The sequence below is a fragment of the Procambarus clarkii genome, chromosome 91 (genome assembly GCF_040958095.1).
Source record: "Procambarus clarkii isolate CNS0578487 chromosome 91, FALCON_Pclarkii_2.0, whole genome shotgun sequence".
Taxonomy (NCBI): Eukaryota; Metazoa; Arthropoda; class Malacostraca; order Decapoda; family Cambaridae; genus Procambarus; species Procambarus clarkii.
This window is the reverse complement of record NC_091240.1, coordinates 6,211,529-6,231,595: the sequence shown is the minus strand read 5'-3', so window position 1 is coordinate 6,231,595 and position 20,067 is coordinate 6,211,529. Positions and strand designations below refer to the sequence as shown.

At 44.3% G+C, this 20,067-nt stretch overlaps 1 protein-coding gene across 1 annotated transcript in view; it reads left to right on the top strand.

The window, feature by feature from the left end:
* Positions 1-1,698: 1,698 nt before the first annotated feature.
* The window catches only part of LOC123773817 (cadherin-like and PC-esterase domain-containing protein 1), a 52,760-nt gene continuing 34,391 nt past the window's right edge, over positions 1,699-20,067 (top strand). The window contains exons 1-3 of the mRNA XM_069318698.1: positions 1,699-2,317; positions 5,184-5,314; positions 11,087-11,346. Of these exons, the coding sequence (XP_069174799.1) occupies positions 2,296-2,317; positions 5,184-5,314; positions 11,087-11,346 (413 nt within the window). The 5' untranslated portion in view covers positions 1,699-2,295. The remainder of the gene's footprint in view (positions 2,318-5,183; positions 5,315-11,086; positions 11,347-20,067) is intronic.

The window sequence follows — 20,067 nt, the reverse complement described above, 5'->3', positions numbered from 1 at the left end:
ATGAAGATCTCGCCGACCTGACAAATTCAAAGACCTGAAAGTTGTAGCATTAAATATTATGATAGATATCGTGAGGAGACATTCACATATGGGACTAACAGAGCAAGAACTCGGCAATGTGATGTTATAGTGGCCAGAATACGCCTGGGATATAGACGTATCTGGCAGCTTTCTCAAAACCCAAATGTCGAGTACACAATGTGTCAACTTTGTGAAAGAGAAAACATGCACTCACTTGAATATTATATTGTAGAATGTCCCATATTGACTGACTTTCGCCCTCCTGGGCTAAGGTATGCTGAACTCTGTAACTACTATATGAGTACTGGAACACTTGATGATATATTGGACATGTACCCAAGATTGACCATGTGAAAGTTGAGTGAGACAAGCCCTTAGCGTCTGGTCTCCACCCTCTCACAGGTAAACAGACATTTTATTTTGTACAGATGGACAAATTTCTAGCACTAACAACCGTATTGGCACTCAAGGTGCCAGTTGGGGCTAGGCTCCTCCTCCTGCGTGGTGCCCGAGACTCCTCTACTGAGTGGTGTTGAAGGTATTGTTGGGTCTCTCTCTCTGCTGGGTAAATAACGAGTCTAATCCCTTGTTTACCTTGTGACTAATTATGTTTTTTTTTTACCTCACTTACCTCCTGGCTCCCTTCTTGCTCTACTTCCTCAGCCTCTACCCCCCCCCTATTCATTCCCCCGTCAACCTCTTCCCCTATTCTACCCCCCTGTCAATCACTACCCCCCCCCCCCCATTAACCACAACCCTCCCCTTTAACTATTATTCTCCCTCCCCCCCCCTCTGTGGTAGGACAGTGGGGGGGGGGGAATTGTCATTACTCCACTCCAGTTATTACTAACCATCCCCTTGACAACCAACCCCCGCCCCCCCCCCCTTCACCACACCCTCTCCCACCTCCCTCTCCTCCCTTCCTCCCTCCTCTCCATCATCTCCTTTCACTTCACTTATTGATTGTCGATACAGTGATCAAATGGTTGAGTGAGATGACGAGATGACGACACTAACTGGAGGCTGGAGTCGTCTCCTTGTCCCCCCCCCCCCCCAACCCCTTCCTCCCCCCCCCTTCCTTGGTGTGTCTCTCTCCCCCTCCCCCCCTCCATGGAGTCCCCTTCCCCCCTCCCCCCATACGGGTCTTTATGGCACCATGTAATGCCATTCTGCTCTTGAGGAACAATAGCGATCATTAAATGAAAGAAATAAGCCAAACTATTGACCATGGTGCTTAAGTCAAGATCTTCCGTGGCTTGGCACTATATGATTCTTCCCAGCTCTACAGCAGAGGGAGGGGGAGGGGAAGGGGGGGAAGTTACCTATCAGTACTTGCCTATACGTGACTACAGGGGGGCGTGAGGTGTAGCTCCCTGGCCCCCGTCTACTGGCCTGGTGTCGTGCCTGATGTGTGCAGCCTCCGGACTGGTGCCGTTTATTCCTCGGTCGGTTTGTGCTTTATGGTCACGTCACCATCACCACCCGTCGTCGTCACCACCACCATCACTCATCACTACCACACGTCTCAGCACCTCATCATCCATAGCCCCCTACCCTCCCTCCCCCCCCCCCCCCCCCTGAGAGGGTGCGCTCTTGACACCCGCCGCGGGCTAATAACGAGGGACGAAGAAGGACCGAGGACCCTAGAGCATTACAGGAAGACTTTAACACACGTCATGAATGGGCAGACAAGTGGCTGTTAGAGTTCAACCCCCAGCCACTTGCACTGGCCTATATTATATGATGCCCGCGGATCTCGCCGGGTCATCTTTGGTACAAGACGGAGGGTGTTGTGCCCTCAACGATTCACCGCTAGATATCACAGTCACTCCAAACACCCACCACTTACGGGGCTATTCATGCCCGTGCCATCTCTGGGGTGGCTTAATCTTCATCAATCAGTCACCCCGTACCTCGACCGCTCCTGTGCCAGGTAAGTCCACTACGGGCTCGCCATAGCCCGTGCTACTTGCCCCGCTCCTGTGCCAGGTAAGTCCACTACGGGCTCGCCATAGCCCGTGCTACTTGGAACTTGTTCCGAGTAGCTGAATCTATAACAACAACAACATCACCCTGAACGACCTGGCGGTCCGGTGGCTAGTTACTCCCGTGACGCCGTCTAGCTACGGCATCGCCGACCAATAGGAGGGCGGGACGAAGGTGACGTCACTAGTAAGAGGGATAAGGGATAAGGAGTACAGATGGTGGACGGTGGTTCTGGCGCCGTGTCCGCCAGCCGTCACAACACACCTCCTCCCCCCCGGTACCTTGTACATGTTCACGAGTCAGACGCCAGGTGAGGGGTCGTCTCTCGTCGTCTTTCATCATCCCTCGTCGTCTCTCATCATCCCTCGTCGTCTCTCGTCGTCCCTAATCGTCTCTCGTCGTCCCTAATCGTCTCTCGTCGTTTGAATTAAACTAGACTGACGGAGATGTAATTATAAACTTGTGGCAAGAAGTATTGTGACAATATACGTTTGTCATTTGTTTGTTAGAAGGCTTTGGGGCTTCACCTTGTGCGGCCGCTTAATATAAACAGGGAAGTGATTGAGGAACATTGTCTCCCCTACAGGGAATAGTGGGGGGTGTGGGGGGGGGGGGGGGGGTGGGAGGGGTGGTGATCACATACTCGGTACAGTATCTGTGACGGTCGTGGCAGCCCGTCCTCCAAACAAAGATCCAAAAGTGATTCCATGCACCCGCCAAACCCCCTGTTTATGAATGAAAAGCGGTTTACACACGACTCACAACTGCTGACGTTCGAACATATCCGGAACAAGTGCTTCACTGACGAATTTTGTTCGAACCACAACGCTGTAAATGCTTCACCCACGTACTACAAATACAAATAATCGCCAACAGAGCCTAAACACCTAACCTAACCTATGCCTATATATACACAATATGCTAATATATTATAATATTAATTTATACTTGAGAAAATTCCCGTTTTGAATTAACAGCATGTTAAAATATATGAATGCGTCTGTGGGGTTGACCGCTAAATGTAATGGACTTGAATCGAGGACGGGTTGGTCGTGGACGGGGTTGGAATCCTTAACGTAGACGGTACAACGGCTGGTAGAGCCACACTACTCCCGCCAACCATCCTTCCTCTTGACAAGAGCAACCGCCTGCCTCTTGCAGGGTTGGCGTTCGATTCCCGATGGACCAAGTGGATGCGGGCGCTGTTTCCGCCCCCTCCGTCCTCTTGTCTTAATCCCTATCCTGGCCTCGTGTCTCTCCCAAGTGCTCTACAGCCATGCTGCCTTAGAGCTCTTTTTTTTTTTTAGATATATACAAGAGTTGTTACATTCTTGTAGAGCCACCAGTACGCGTAGCGTTTCGGGCAAGTCCCTGGAATACGATCCCCGCCGCGAAGAATCGTTGTTACAACCAAGTACACATTTTACTGTTGAGTTAAACAGAGGCTACAGTTAAGGATTTGCGCCCAGTAAATCCTCCCCGGCCAGGATACGAACCCATGACAAAGCGCTCGCGAAACGCCAGGCGAGTATCTTGCAACTAACCCACGGGAGGGAGCTGCTATAATGGCTACTTCAAGACAGTCTACACATACCCTGTGTTGCCCCAACACCCAAATACGCAACACCAAATAGGACTCGGTCCTCCTTGTGAAATACCAAACCAAAATATCAATTGAAATTGAAATAAGTTTATTGAGGTAAAATCCACACAAAGGGATGAGGTAGCTCAAGCTATTCTCACCCCGTTCAGTACATCGTGTTAATACATACATATATACACATCACAAACAATAAACATATTACCGAACATTCTGAGAGATAAACATATACAATTCCTCCTTTACACAAGTAGTATGGTATCAGACGTACACAAATACTTTTATGACCTGATCAAAATATCAAAGTGCAGAGGTTTGCAACAAGATTATGGCAAGTATTGAGTGGCCTTAGATACACAAGACTGGTTAAGCTGGTCGGTGAAGTCTTGCTCGAAGCCGTAGAACAGAGAGGAAAAACAAAAGAGGATATTACTACATGCAAAGGGGCGCCTGACAGCTGAGTGGACAGCGCTTCGGATTCGTAGTCCTGAGGTTCCGGGTTCGATCCCCGGTGGAGGCGGAGACAAATGGGTAAAATGTTTCTTGCACCCTGATGCGCCTGTTACCTAGCAGTAAATAGGTACCTGGGAGTTAGACAACTGCTACGGGTTACTTCCTAGGGGTGGAGGCCTGGTCGAGGACCGGGTCGCGGGGACGCTAAGCCCCGAAATCATCTCAAGATAACCTCAAGAAGATACTTACTGGAATAGACGAGAGGACATAAGTGGAAGCTGAAAACTTAAACGAGCTGAACCAGTAGAAATGCACCAAAAGAAGTCGCGGAAGCCACCTCCACCTACAACTCTTTAACCCCCAGATACAACAATGAATTAAGTCGTCAGGAAAATCAGAATATAAACGCATCAGGTACAAGAAGAGCTGGATCTTCCTCACCCCTCCGGAGGTGATTCTCATGCACGCACTGTTAGGTAAGCACCAGCAGGTGTGGGCGTCAGTGGACTCGTGTCAGGGTATTGGCAGAAGAATCAATGTGGTGAGGTCAGGTCGCCTCTTGATTAGTAACTTGTGTGTTGTTGAAGAGGAAGGGCGCGCTCTCTCTCTCTACCTGCTCGAGAGGTAAGTGAAAGAGAGGGGGGGGGGGAGAGGGGAGAATAGATTTGTGGGAAAATGGAGGGTGTTTAATCTGCTGAACAATAGTCTCCCCCCCCCCCCCTGTAGCAGGCACAGCTCACTGTTCCACTAGTGTATCCATCCCCCCCTTTCCATCCCCCCCCCCCTTTCCATCCCCCCCCCCTTTCCATCCCCCCCCCCCTTTCCATCCCCCCCCCTTTCCCGGAGCAGGCAGAGAACCCTCCCTCTTTCACAAGTGTATATCTTCCCCTCCTTTGTTTGTAATTTCTGTAATTTCATTTCATGTTCTGCAAGTCGTATTTACAAAAAAAATACCGGTTCCTGCTTCTGCTTGATCATCTTGTAGGGGGTCACCCAGTGACGGGTGATAAGTGTAGCTGATTCTTGTTAGCGTGTGACCAGCCGCCGGCTGCTTGCTTGCTGTTTACTGTTCATTTTACACCTCTTGGCCAGTTACCACCCGTCATACTGTTTCATGTTACAGAGGAGGCAGTAGCAGGGGGCCAGGTTGGGGCCCACGACTGGCGCCTCTTGGTCTGTCTTGCCTACACTGACGGCGACACCTCCGCCTGCCTCCCCAGGAAGCTCCTCCCAGCTCTCTCTCCCCACCAGAAGGTAAGTAAGTACTCCTACTTCCCCACCTCCGCTTGCCTCCTCAGGAGGAGGTATACCTGGAGCTTATACACTTACACTTACACTGGATACCTATACACTTAAAACCCATTATGTAATTAGTGGTTTTTATCCTCTCCCTATTTATGGTTAGGTTAAAGTTAGGTTTGGTTACGTTAATTCAGTGTATTATTCTCGGATATGTTAAATTCGAAAATTGAGTATCCCTTAGAGTTAGTTACAGAAAACGCTCCAGGCCGTTTCAAAGAAAACGAGGTAAGCATAGCCTATATTTTAAACCTTAGATTTAAAATACAATGAAGTTATACCTTGAGACTTTTCTCTGTTTAGGACAAAGGTTCATTTGCCAGTTTACAAGTAGATTATTATTGGGATCGTAATATGCTTTCAGACCTTCACAAATACCCATAATCCCGGTGTTTAACCAGGGCGGCTGACCGCTCAATGGAATCACTTTAGCCTGAGAACGGCCTGCAAGACTTTTCATCCCCTCCTCCTCTCCGCCAAAATGTAAACTCTACCCGCTATCCACCTGCCTCCCGGGGCTCTGGCCACTTTAGTACCGACAAAAACAACAGCTCAAGACACACATGGTGAAGTATACGTCAGTATACAACCTGCTATAAAGAGAACAGAGTAAACCCGAAGGATATCCACCATCTAAACTAATTTATGGTTGCATAGAAAACGTGGATATTTGAGCCGATACTCCTTAGTAATTTGTACCTTGGAGACCTTAGCGTACAGGACACATTCGAGAGGCCGCGTTGTGGACCAAGCGGTCAGGCAGGGGAGACTGTGTCAATTTATATTTTGCTAGTATTTATTTAGCAAGTTGGGTTCTGATAGTGATTTTGTTTTTCCTTTTATTCTGGTCGAGGGTGTTGTAGTCAAAATATTGACTACTCTTCACCCTCGTTAGAAGCTGAACTAACAACAAGGTCTTCTACGACAGAGGTTTTGCGCTATACCCTTCAGTACCTGACAGTGTGCACGGCTTAAACCTTTAGGAACTTGGGGGTACTATCGTGTTCGAAGATAAGGATGCCTTTCATACCCATAACGCCAGCACCTCTTACGGGCTCGCCATAGCCCGTGCTGCGTGGAAATTTTGTTTTGAGTAACTGGGGCCAGATTCACAAAGCAGTTACGCAAGTACTTACGAACTTGTACATCTTTTCTCAATCTTTGGCGGCTTTGTTTACAATTAATAAACAGTTACTGAGCTCCGAAGCACCAGGAGGCTGTTTATTACAATAATAACAGTTGATTGGGAAGTTTTCATGCTTGTAAACTGTTTAATAAATGTAACCAAAGCCGTCAAAGAGTGAGGAAAGATGTACACGTTCGTAAGTGCTTGCGTAACTGCTTCGTGAGTCTGGCCCTGAATCTTACAACAGCAGCAGCAGCAGCAGCCAGCACCGCTTGCCTCTCGTGCCGGGACACGAGTAATGCCTCGGCAATCTTATAGATAATGTACTTTACATCAAAGAAAACAACATTAAAAAACTGTGTAGGAAATTTGCAGCCTTCAAACACTGCAGCAAACAGAATCATGGGAAACTGACCAGACCACACACTACTTGTGGACATACATACCCAACTTTCCTCTTATGTCAGACCAATCCTGGAGTATGCAGCTCCAGCCTGGAGTCCATACCTAGTTAAACACAAGACAAAGTTAGAGAAGATTCAGCGGTATGCCACCAGGCTCGTCCCGGAACTGAGAGGATTGAGCTACGAGGAAAGGCTAAAGGAACTGAACCTCACATCCCTGGAAAAGAGAAGAGTAAGGGGAGACATGATAACCACCTACAAAATTCTCGGGAATTGACAGGGTGGACAAAGACAAACTCTTCAGCACGGGTGGGACACGAACAAGGGGACACAGGTGGAAACTTAGTACCCAGATGAGCCACAGAGACGTTAGAAAGAATTTTTTCAGTGTCAGAGTAGTTAATAAATGGAATGCACTAGGAAGTGATGTGGTGGAGGCTGACTCCATACACAGTTTCAAATGTAGATATGATAGAGCCCAGTAGGCTCAGAAATCTGTACACCAGTTGATTGACAGTTGAGAGGCGGGACCAAAGAGCCAGAGCTCAACCCCCCGCAAGCACAATTAGGTGAGTACTAGAAGGTGAAGGGACGACGACGTTTCGGTCGGTCCGTCCCTTCACCTTCTAGTGTGTGGTCTGGTCAACATACTTTAGCCACATTATTGTGACTCATCGTCTGCATCATGGGAAATTCTTCATTAAAACCCAACTTTCTTAATACTTAAACATATAAACCATAACGGGCACAATCCCTCGCGCCTGAGGCTTCACTGTGACCGTCTAACTACTCGTTTCCTTTCATTAGTGTTTGAATTAATTTCAAAACCTTTACAAGTCAGACTTTAAAAAAAAAACAAAAAGTCAACTCTTAACTTGGTGCTTTTCTACATAACAAATGGAATGAATGCTTGAAGCTTGCATCCACTCTACCTTCAACCATCTATCCTACTCTGATTATATCTAAGGAGGATAAAGTCTGTCTCTACATATTACTACAACAACGTTCACCAAAACAAGAGAGAACTGGACGAACTTGAGCTGGACGGTAGAGCGACCGTCTCGCGTCATGCAGGTCGGCGTTCAATCCCCGACCGTCCAAGTGGTTGGGGCACCATTCCTTCCCCTCGTCCCATCCCAAATCCTTATCCTGACCCCTTCCCAGTGCTATATAGTCGTAATGACTTGGTGCTTTCCCCCTGATAGTTCCCTTCCCTTCACGGTCTCGTTCCATATGTTTGTGTCACTGGGAGCTTCTGTGATCACTACGAGCGGTAGTGAGGGAGAATGAACACTTGGGTAGGATGGAGGAAGGTGCTGTGAAGGAGGGAGAGAGGGAGGGAAGAGATGTCACGTCAGCAGTGATGGGTCCATAATTGGGCTGCAGCCGAGCCATCAAACGCCTCCCTCTTGCTATCTTCATGATCGATGATTTATGAGGGGGGGGAGGGGAGGGAGGATGAAGCAGATTGCTGAAACGTGATTCTGTTAAGCCTATGAAGATCCAGGTATACTGAGCGTCGCAGGGTAGGCAGTGTCACGAGCCTATAGCAGCCATCTGAGGGATATCTCGGCTCTTCTGAGACATCTTCAAGAGGAAACTAGATTGTTTCCTCCAAGGAGTGCCGGACCAACCGGGCTGTGGTGGGTATGTGGGCCTGCGGGCCGCTCCAAGCAACAGCCTGGTGGACCAAACTCTCACAAGTCGAGCCTGGCCTCGGGCCGGGCTTGGGGAGTAGAACAACTCCCAGAACCCCATCAACCAGGTAAGCTATACGTCGTCCCGTTTCCCCTTGTAACAGATCTCTTTACAATCTTATTTGGTTAGGAAACGATGTATTATGTGGTATAATATGTTTTAATTGTGAATGTGTTTTATATTAATGATAATAGCGACTCTGGAACCTTACCCGTCCTCATCACATGATGTTTCCAACCTGTCAAGGATGCGGGCGACACATGTTATCTGATTGGCTAGACTGTCAAGTATAAAATGTCAACAAATCGGGACATTGAAGACTCGTTTCCCGGGAGCGCTGGCATTGGTCGGGCGAGCTGGAGAACTCGCTGGCTTTAACACCACAAGAGTTTAATTTTGTTATTGTGCCCCGATGAGCGAGTTTATTGAACAGTCACTCGTCGTGTGAGTGAACACTCCGCCATAGCAGCATGCACGTGATAAATTAGCATGTACTCTAATTTACCCCAATATCTGTGTTCGCTCAGTAATTAGCGTTACCGCGTTCAGCAAGGGTGACGGTGTTGATCAGATTTCCAGGAAGGGATGAGAAAGAGGAGTCTAGTTAACCCTTAAGCTGCTACAGCCTTAATAAATATTTAACAGCCCGTTGGTAGCAGTCGAGAATCTTCCAGCATGCTGCTATGGCGGTATGTCCACTCACAGGATGAGTAGCGCTACCCAATACTGTCACTATGGCGGTATGTCCACTCACAGGATGAGTGGCGCTGCCCAATACTGTCACTATGGCGGTATGTCCACTCACAGGATGAGTGGCGCTGCCCAATAAACTCGCTCCTCGGGCAAAATTTTTAAAAATTAATCTTCCAGCATTGAGGAGCATCTCACACGAGCCTCTGCAGCAACACTTACACAAGACACAACACGGAGCACAAATTTGCACACGTGTTGAACACACCTCACTCACTCGAGACAGTACTACCTCACACTTCTGGAAGGTGGAACACCCTCGCAAGGACACTTCAAGCAACATTTCAACAGTCTGGAACACTGGACAAACGCCAGTGACCTTACTGTTACATACCTCTCTCTCTCTCTCTCTCTCTCTCTCTCTCTCTCTCTCTCTCTCTCTCTCTCTCTCTCTCTCTCTCTCTCTCTCTCTCTCTCTCTCTCTCTCTCATATGGAATGCATTAGGCAGTGATGTGGTGGAGGTTGACTCCATACACAGCTTCAAGTGTAGATGTGATAGAGCCCAGTAGGCTCAGGAACATTAGTTGATTGACAGTAGAGATACGGGACCAAAGAGCCAGAGCTCAACCCCCGCAAGCACAACTAGGTAAGTATACACACACACACACACACACACACACACACACACACACACACACACACACACACACACACACACACACACTTGGGCCTCGTAGCCTGGTGGATAGCGCACAGGATTCGTAATTCTGTGGCGCGGGTTCGATTCCCGCACGAGGCAGAAACAAATGGGCAAAGTTTCTTTCACCCTAAGTGCCCCTGTTACCTAGCAGTAAATAGGTACCTGGGAGTCAGTCAGCTGTCACGGGCTGCTTCCTGGGGTGTGTGTGTGTGTGTGGTGTGGGGGAAAAAAAAATAGTAGTAGTTAGTAAACAGTTGATTGACAGTTGAGAGGCGGGCCCAAAGAGCAAAGCTCAACCCCCGCAAAACACAACTAGTAAACACAACAACTAGTAAACACACACACACATATATATATATATATATATATATATATATATATATATATATATATATATATATATATATATATATATATATATATTCCCTTCCTCCTTTATATATATATATAATATGATAACGTTAATTGTCGTTTATGCATCATTTTAGGGGTAAAGGAAGGCGAGAGTGAGGAGAGGAGGCGTGGGTGATGGAGGAGGAGGAACGCGTTAATCAGTGGGTGTTCGTCAGCATCGATGACAACCGCTGTGGTTCAGATTAATATCGATGACATGGAGTTGGTAATGGTGGTGGAGGTATGGTGGTGATGGAGGTATGGTGGTGGTGGAGGTATGGTGGGGGTGGAGGTAGATCTGTGTTATGGAATGATGTAGTTCAGACCTGCGCCATGGCAGGTACTGGAACACCACCAGATTATAAGAAAAGAAGAGGAGACACCGAAAGCTGTACGCCATTGATCGATGTTTACACACTAAAAGTTTGTTGGTCCTGGACTGTGTTCAAGACCAAAGTACACGTACTGGCTGGTCAGTAAACTATTGCGTTAAGGCCTCGATAATCCTCCACGCAGTGGTTCACAGGTCTTATGCCCAACACCAAATTAATAAAAATGAACTAATCGTTTCCATTTTGGTGTTGTGTACTTGCCTATCCGTGTCTACGGAAATGTATGTATGTATGGGTGCCTCTGTTAGCGTGACCCAGCGAGCACCGAATGTTGTTTCCATACCTTTATCCCCACGAAGACCTCTGTTGTCCCCGTCCTGCAGGTGGGTCGTGTCCCAGGGCTGCGAGGAACGTTGTGGAGGCGGGAAGCCCTCTGCGAGCTTCTCCACGCCTCCCGCCTCGTCCCGCCCGTGCGCGGCCTCGTCCCCGTCTGCTACGCCCTTCCCGCCCACGCCGCTCACCTCACCGCCGCCGCCCACGCCCTCCCGGACACCGCCCAGTGGGTGGTGAAGGCCGCTCACTCCGGAAAGGGGGTCACCGTTATCGACAACCGGAAACTGCTCGAAGATCTCCGTGACAAAAGGTAAGGAGAGACGAACTGAGTAGTGAATAAGGAGACAGATTGAGGTAAAAAAATTTCAGACACGGTTGGGCACTTCCATGCCGACTTGACCCTGTTGGGCCAGATCGTCCATTCCTCTTATTTGGGTGGTTAGGTTAGGGCACAGTCAGCGCGCTCCTGGCTGGCTGGCGGTGGTCGGGTGGTGGTCCCCCCTGGGGTCCCGGGGGGACCACCACCCATGGTGTACCTGAGGAACTGGTGCCCTATCCTAACCTGTTTTTTTTTACTTTTTGTCGCCTTGCTTTAAGATGAGTCTAGGGCCTCAAGGAGGGGGTCTCTACTTATGAGAGGTACCGAGGATGAATGTTCAATAGTTGGAAACCAAAAAATACACTGGTGAAAGGCATATAAACGTTTTTGGAGTATTTTAATGGCATGAGCAAAAATGGACGATTTGTCCCGGGGGTGTTACGAGAGTACTACGGTATCAATTTGGGGGCCCTTACTTTTGAATGGATCAGAGGGTGAATGTTCAATAGATTCAAACCAAGAAACGCAGTTGAAAGCGAATATAGAAGTTTTTGGAGTACTTTAATGAGGCTATGACTGAATAGTATAGGGAGCCTTTGGGCACAGCTCCATTTTCTGTAATGGTCAGAGGTGGAAAACCCCAGTGGGGGTCAAGCATACAAGGGGGGGGGGGGTCAAGATTCCTTACAAAGACCAAGTTTGGATATATAGGTGTAGTAAGCCTTATCTTGAATTTGCATGATACTGTGGGGTACATTGACATGAAGGGCGAGTCATAGAACAGGATCTGCATGTGAGATGGGTCATATTGGGGTTTTAAAGAAGTTAAGATAGCTTTAAAGTCCTGTGTGCTTGATAGTGGGGAAATATTCAGTCAATAATTCTCGTGTTTTGAATCTGAATGAGGGGTCCTAGTTTGCGTTCTAGTCGTAAAATGAGTTCCTTAGTATATTTGCTATGGAAAATGAGCTTTCAGTACTCTATATAATTTGAAATGAGGTCAAGAAAGACATGTTTATGTGCGGGAAGAGTCAGGTTGGAAACTGTTTATTTCAGTCATCCCCCCTTGGCTTTGCTCCGTTTTCTGTAGCTAAAGTAAAGATTCCATTTTCTGTGGCATACAGTTGAATACTGGTGAAAAAGGCATACTTGCATTTGTATGGTTCTAACCTGTTTATAGATTTTATAGATATATTTTTCGGGCCTCAAATTAGATTTTAATATGAAAAATAGCAACAAATGTATGTCTATCTTTTGTAATAAACGTTACAAGCATTAACAATACCTGTGATATTTCATAGCATACGAAAAGAAGTTTAAATAGTGGGGCCTCAGCCATATTATGTTGGGTTTGACACTCCAAATATTAATTTGATACTCGTAAATATACTATAAAGGAAAGTAGTTGAGTAGTTTAAGCAATTTAATACATACTGGCAATCTGTTCGTATTCTGTATTAAATTTCATTTTTTAACATCATAATAGTTTTCAGCTATTGTGGTGGGGGCCCAATAACTTCATATAGCGCAACGACTGGCGCTATCTATACTTAGTCCCCCCTAAACTTAAAACAGTTGCACAATCTTACTTAAACACATTGCTAAACTCTTATACACAAACAAAAACTCAATTTTTAACTTACACAAATAAACCCAGGGCTTTCACATTCGCGCAAAATACTTAGTCCCCCCTAAACTTAAAACAGTTGCACAATCTTACTTAAACACATTGCTAAACTCTTATACACAAACAAAAACTCAATTTTTAACTTACACAAATAAACCCAGGGCTTTCACATTCGCACAAAATACTTAGTCCCCCCTAAACTTGAACACTCACAATCTTACGGTGCTTTAATTTCCAAAGCCTTCCAAACCTGCACTGGGTCCTACCCAGCTGACTGCGGCTGGATGGATTACAATTGAGCCAAAAACAGTTGGTCAGGGCGAGATACGGCCTCATTTTTAGAGACATTTACTATAGCAAAAGCTTGAACGTCGAGAACTGAATGCGGGCCTGCACGAGAGTTGTTCTTGGCACTCAAATGTTTAGAGATTAAAATACATAGAATCTGCAAGAGCCCACCCAAGTCGCTCACGCGGGCAATAGACATGTTTTTCGCCCAAGTGTATTTATTTATTTAAAATAAAAATACGTCAGATAGAAAGATTTTCGCATTGCTATTATATTTACCTTATAAAGCCTCTTTATTAAAATGATATGCCACTGCGTATTATGATTGTTTTATAATAAATATTGCATAAATACTTACACGATTTCATAAACAAAAAATTATTTTAATGAGCCATGTTAGGAAGGCATCATCATTACAAAAAAATGAAAACTTTCAAACTAACTAAAAAGGTATATCTCATAGAGGAAGATTTATTCTACAAGATATATGTTATTGTTTAAGAGTTTCATTCTGTATCAAAAAGTTGTCAATGTTTTCAAAACTCTGGCCTACAAATTTTTTTTTTTTAAGGTTTTCCGAGGGAGTAAATCTTGCTTCCTCTCTTTCTCCCACGTGTGTCCTCATTTGGACCGGATGCAGAGTAACCTTCAGTGCAAGTCCTGACTCAGTTCCCCAACGTCCAAACTATTGGACATTGCAAAATTTCACTAAATAATGGGGTATTTTAGTTGCCCCCTCTAATTATAGAGATTTTAATCTCTAAACATTTGAGTGTCAAGAACAACTCTCGTGTAGGCCCGCGTTCAGTCCCCGACGTTCAAGCTTTTTTCTATAGTAAATGTCTCTAAAATGAGGCCGTATCTCGCCCTGACCAACTGTTTTTGGCTCAATTGTAACCCATCCAGCAGCTGTCTGCTGGATAGAAGGGCAGTGGGCCTGATAAAAAAAAAAAAAAAATAAACATAAATTGTTAGACTAGCTCTTTACATATGCTAGTTGTTTAATTTATTAGATGATGATGCAAGAGGAGCCAGTACACATCTATGGATCAACCAATAAAAGCAGCAGACTTCTAGATGTTACTACTGCTCGGCTTAGCCCCCCCCCCCATAGCAAGATGGGAATAGGGGGGGGCGGGGCTGCATTAATAAAATGAATTAAAACTAACATTCAATTATATATTCTCAAACTTATGCAAAAAAAAAAAAAACTTACAATCACATTTGCAAAACTTGCACAAATTAATTTTGGCAATTTCGTTTACCCATTATTTGTTTGTTTTTCTTGCTTGAGCCAAAAATGAATTGTTGGGTTCATTACCAGAGTCCATTTCCCACCGTGGTAACCCTTCCCACTACCCGCCCCACATGATGGGATTCATAATAAATGAACTAAACTAAGATTCAATTATATTCTCAACAAACTTATGCAACCCCCATACAATTACATTAGCAAGCTAACACAAATTCATTGAGCAAGTTTAACTATTCGCATACTTTGCGTCATTATATAATGGAATACGAAAAGGAAATTCGCAGAATTCAGAGATAACACCATCAATGGAGTCCAAGAAATACGCTTGTACTTCATTCATAATGATGCGCTGCCAGGAATCTTAGCAAAGTAACCAAAATATTTGCTTACTGTATGTATGTGCAGGATGCACATGACTCTCCGGTTAGGCGGTTGTGGAGTGAGACCAGCAACTGCAGACTTCCCATAGTCGTAAAAATGCCTTGCATAGAGACCGTTGCAAGCCTCTTGTTGAATCACTTAGGGTGCATATGTGTGTGTGTGTGTGTGTGTGTGTGTGTGTGTGTGTGTGTGTGTGTGTGTGTGTGTGTGTGTGTGTAACGAGCTTTCAAGAGATTGTCACTTACATAGCTAAACAATATGTAGGGTTCAGTTTCCAAATCAATTATGCGGCTCTCGAACCCTTCTTCCCCGTTACATGCGGGAGATCCCTTTTATTTTCAGCTAAAATATGCATTATATTCAGGGGGGTTCGCCGTGTCATAGCACAACCAAAAGCCCAATATACTCCCCTAAACTTTCCCTATACGTCAACTTTTCCGTTGTACGTCAGGCTGCGAGCAGCCGCGTCCAACAGCCTGGTTGATCAGTCCGGCAACCAGGAGGCCTGGTCGACGACCGGGCCGCGGGGACGCTAAGCCCCGGAAGCACCTCAAGGTAACCTCAAGGTATCCCATCTAAATTTAAAAAAAATGCATTTCCAATACCCAATATATATATATATATATATATATATATATATATATATATATATATATATATATATATATATATATATATATATATATATATATATATATACTGTCCCTCCCCCTCCCCCACCCACTCAACCCCCCCCCCCCCCCAGGAATAGGCCTGATTTGTTCAAGCCAAAGCCCATTTCACCCGAGTTTTCTCTATCTCATCTAAAAATAACGTTCATTTCCAATGCCCATTATCCAGCCACCACATATTCCCCATTCCCAAGACCATTTCATAATGTTAGTGCTGTGGCCATCTACATAATTTCATCCCAATTAATGACAATTCCCCATTAAATATTGGCAAAAATATGCCAAATCATATCACAGCCAAAGCCCATTTCACCCAAGTTTTACCTATCCCATATAAATTTAATGTGCATTTTCAATATCTAATATCCAGGTGCCCTATGTCACGCCCTATTCCCAAGACCATTTCATAGCGCAGTGTCCATCCAGCTGTTTCCAAATATCCAGATGTGTTTATATATCTTCAATCCTACGAAACCAGACCTAACCTAACACACAGCTAAGGCCAAATTTATCCCAATTTAATCCAATTTCCACCTAATTTGATCCAATTTATTCAAATTTAATCCAATTCCCGCCAAATTTACCCGAGTTTGCCATTTCATAGCACAACCAAAGCCCCAATTTGACCAAGTTTCACCTATCCCAATTAAATTTAATGTGAATCTTCAATATCAGGTCGCCCCCTCCAATGTCACAGCCTATTCCCAAAGACCATTTCATAGTAATAGTGCAGTGTTCATCCAGCCATTTCCATGTTCCAGATGTGTTTATATATCATCAAACCTACCAAAAGCAGACCTAACCCAATACGGCTAAAGCCAAATTTAACCAAATTTTCCCCAATTTAAGATAATTTCCACCTAATTTGCCACAATTTTATCCAATTTCCACCAAATTTTACCATAGTTCACCTTATCATAGCACAGCCAAAGCCCCAGTTTGTCCAAGTTTCACCCATTCCATATAACTTTTATATGTATTTCCAGTATCCAATATCCAGTGGTCGATGTCATACTTCATTCCCAGAGACCATTTCATAGTGATAGTGTAGGGTCCGACGAGCCATTTCCAATATACAGATGCGTTTATATACATCAATCCTACCTAAAAACCAGACCCAACCCTAACATGGCTAAGACCAAATTTAACCAAATGTATCACAATTTAAGACAATTTCTACCTAATTTGCCCCAATTTATCCAAATTTAAGACATTTTCTACCAAATTTGCCCGATTTTACGTATTATAGCAAGGTCAATGCCCAATTTTCCCCCCAAGTTTCGCTTATTCCATACACTGCAAATTTAAGGCGCATTTTCAATATGCAGTCCAATAATCTCGACTGTTTTCTTTTTTTATTTGTTAGTTATGGATCTTTGTTAAATATTGTATTTTATATTCTTAGAAAAGTATTTGTTTGGATATTAACCCAACCACCCGGTACCCTAACCTGCGTGGATCTTTGCCGAATATTCCTGTCAATGTTGTTTATGGACTCAACAACCCTGAAGCTAACCTGCCTTGACCTGACGTTAATTGTTGCACCTTCTTTTTTTGGGGGGAAAGTGATGTTTTTGCATCAACCCAACCGCCCTTGCCCATACCTCTGATACCAAAAATCTTGGTTCCATATATGGTATCATATTCTTGGGACACAGCCAATCCATCCCAACCTAACCTCTATTAACTATGGGTTTAATGACCATTTTTCTCTACATCAGTTCAAACACAACCCAACCTCATATAAATGGAACTGAACTCCATTTGTACACATGTTCTTAGGAAACATGATAAGATTCGCCATATCTCTATCATTAAATAATAAAAATTTTCCTTAACCGGGCCTATAATCCCCCCCCCCCCCAATTGGGACAAATTTGTGTTAGATTTGGGTTATATTAAGCTAATGTGAAAATATATTCCTACTTTAATTCTTTAATATCCATAATTTGCCAGAATTTCGAGGGGGGGGGGGGGATTATAGGCCCGGTTAAGGAAAATTTTTATTATTTAATGATAGAGATATGGCGAATCTTATCATATTTCCTAAGAACATGTGTACAAATGGAGTTCAGTTCCATTTATATGAGGTTGGGTTGTGTTTGAACTGATGTAGAGAAAAATGGTCATTAAACCCATAGTTAATAGAGGTTAGGTTGGGATGGATTGGCTGTGTCCCAAGAATATGATACCATATATGGAACCAAGATTTTTGGTATCAGAGGTATGGGCAAGGGCGGTTGGGTTGATGCAAAAACATCACTTTCCCCCCAAAAAAAGAAGGTGCAACAATTAACGTCAAGGTCAAGGCAGGTTAGCTTCAGGGTTGTTGAGTCCATAAACAACATTGACAGGAATATTCGGCAAAGATCCACGCAGGTTAGGGTACCGGGTGGTTGGGTTAATATCCAAACAAATACTTTTCTAAGAATATAAAATACAATATTTAACAAAGATCCATAACTAACAAATAAAAAAAGAAAACAGTCGAGATTATTGGACTGCATATTGAAAATGCGCCTTAAATTTGCAGTGTATGGAATAAGCGAAACTTGGGGGGAAAATTGGGCATTGACCTTGCTATAATACGTAAAATCGGGTAAATTTGGTAGAAAATGTCTTAAATTTGGATAAATTGGGGCAAATTAGGTAGAAATTGTCTTAAATTGTGATACATTTGGTTAAATTTGGTCTTAGCCATGTTAGGGTTGGGTCTGGTTTTTAGGTAGGATTGATGTATATAAACGCATCTGTATATTGGAAATGGCTCGTCGGACCCTACACTATCACTATGAAATGGTCTCTGGGAATGAAGTATGACATCGACCACTGGATATTGGATACTGGAAATACATATAAAAGTTATATGGAATGGGTGAAACTTGGACAAACTGGGGCTTTGGCTGTGCTATGATAAGGTGAACTATGGTAAAATTTGGTGGAAATTGGATAAAATTGTGGCAAATTAGGTGGAAATTATCTTAAATTGGGGAAAATTTGGTTAAATTTGGCCTTAGCCGTATTGGGTTAGGTCTGCTTTTGGTAGGTTTGATGATATATAAACACATCTGGAACATGGAAATGGCTGGATGAACACTGCACTATTACTATGAAATGGTCTTTGGGAATAGGCTGTGACATTGGAGGGGGCGACCTGATATTGAAGATTCACATTAAATTTAATTGGGATAGGTGAAACTTGGTCAAATTGGGGCTTTGGTTGTGCTATGAAATGGCAAACTCGGGTAAATTTGGCGGGAATTGGATTAAATTTGAATAAATTTGATCAAATTAGGTGGAAATTGGATTAAATTGGGATAAATTTGGCCTTAGCTGTGTGTTAGGTTAGGTCTGGTTTCGTAGGATTGAAGATATATAAACACATCTGGATATTTGGAAACAGCTGGATGGACACTGCGCTATGAAATGGTCTTGGGAATAGGGCGTGACATAGGGCACCTGGATATTAGATATTGAAAATGCACATTAAATTTATATGGGATAGGTAAAACTTGGGTGAAATGGGCTTTGGCTGTGATATGATTTGGCATATTTTTGCCAATATTTAATGGGGAATTGTCATTAATTGGGATGAAATTATGTAGATGGCCACAGCACTAACATTATGAAATGGTCTTGGGAATGGGGAATATGTGGTGGCTGGATAATGGGCATTGGAAATGAACGTTATTTTTAGATGAGATAGAGAAAACTCGGGTGAAATGGGCTTTGGCTTGAACAAATCAGGCCTATTCCTGGGGGGGGGGGGGGGTTGAGTGGGTGGGGGAGGGGGAGGGACAGTATATATATATATATATATATATATATATATATATATATATATATATATATATATATATATATATATATATATATATATATATATATATATTGGGTATTGGAAATGCATTTTTTTTAAATTTAGATGGGATACCTTGAGGTTACCTTGAGGTGCTTCCGGGGCTTAGCGTCCCCGCGGCCCGGTCGTCGACCAGGCCTCCTGGTTGCCGGACTGATCAACCAGGCTGTTGGACGCGGCTGCTCGCAGCCTGACGTACAACGGAAAAGTTGACGTATAGGGAAAGTTTAGGGGAGTATATTGGGCTTTTGGTTGTGCTATGACACGGCGAACCCCCCTGAATATAATGCATATTTTAGCTGAAAATAAAAGGGATCTCCCGCATGTAACGGGGAAGAAGGGTTCGAGAGCCGCATAATTGATTTGGAAACTGAACCCTACATATTGTTTAGCTATGTAAGTGACAATCTCTTGAAAGCTCGTTACACACACACACACACACACACACACACACACACACACACACACACACACACACACACACACACACACACACACACACACATATGCACCCTAAGTGATTCAACAAGAGGCTTGCAACGGTCTCTATGCAAGGCATTTTTACGACTATGGGAAGTCTGCAGTTGCTGGTCTCACTCCACAACCGCCTAACCGGAGAGTCATGTGCATC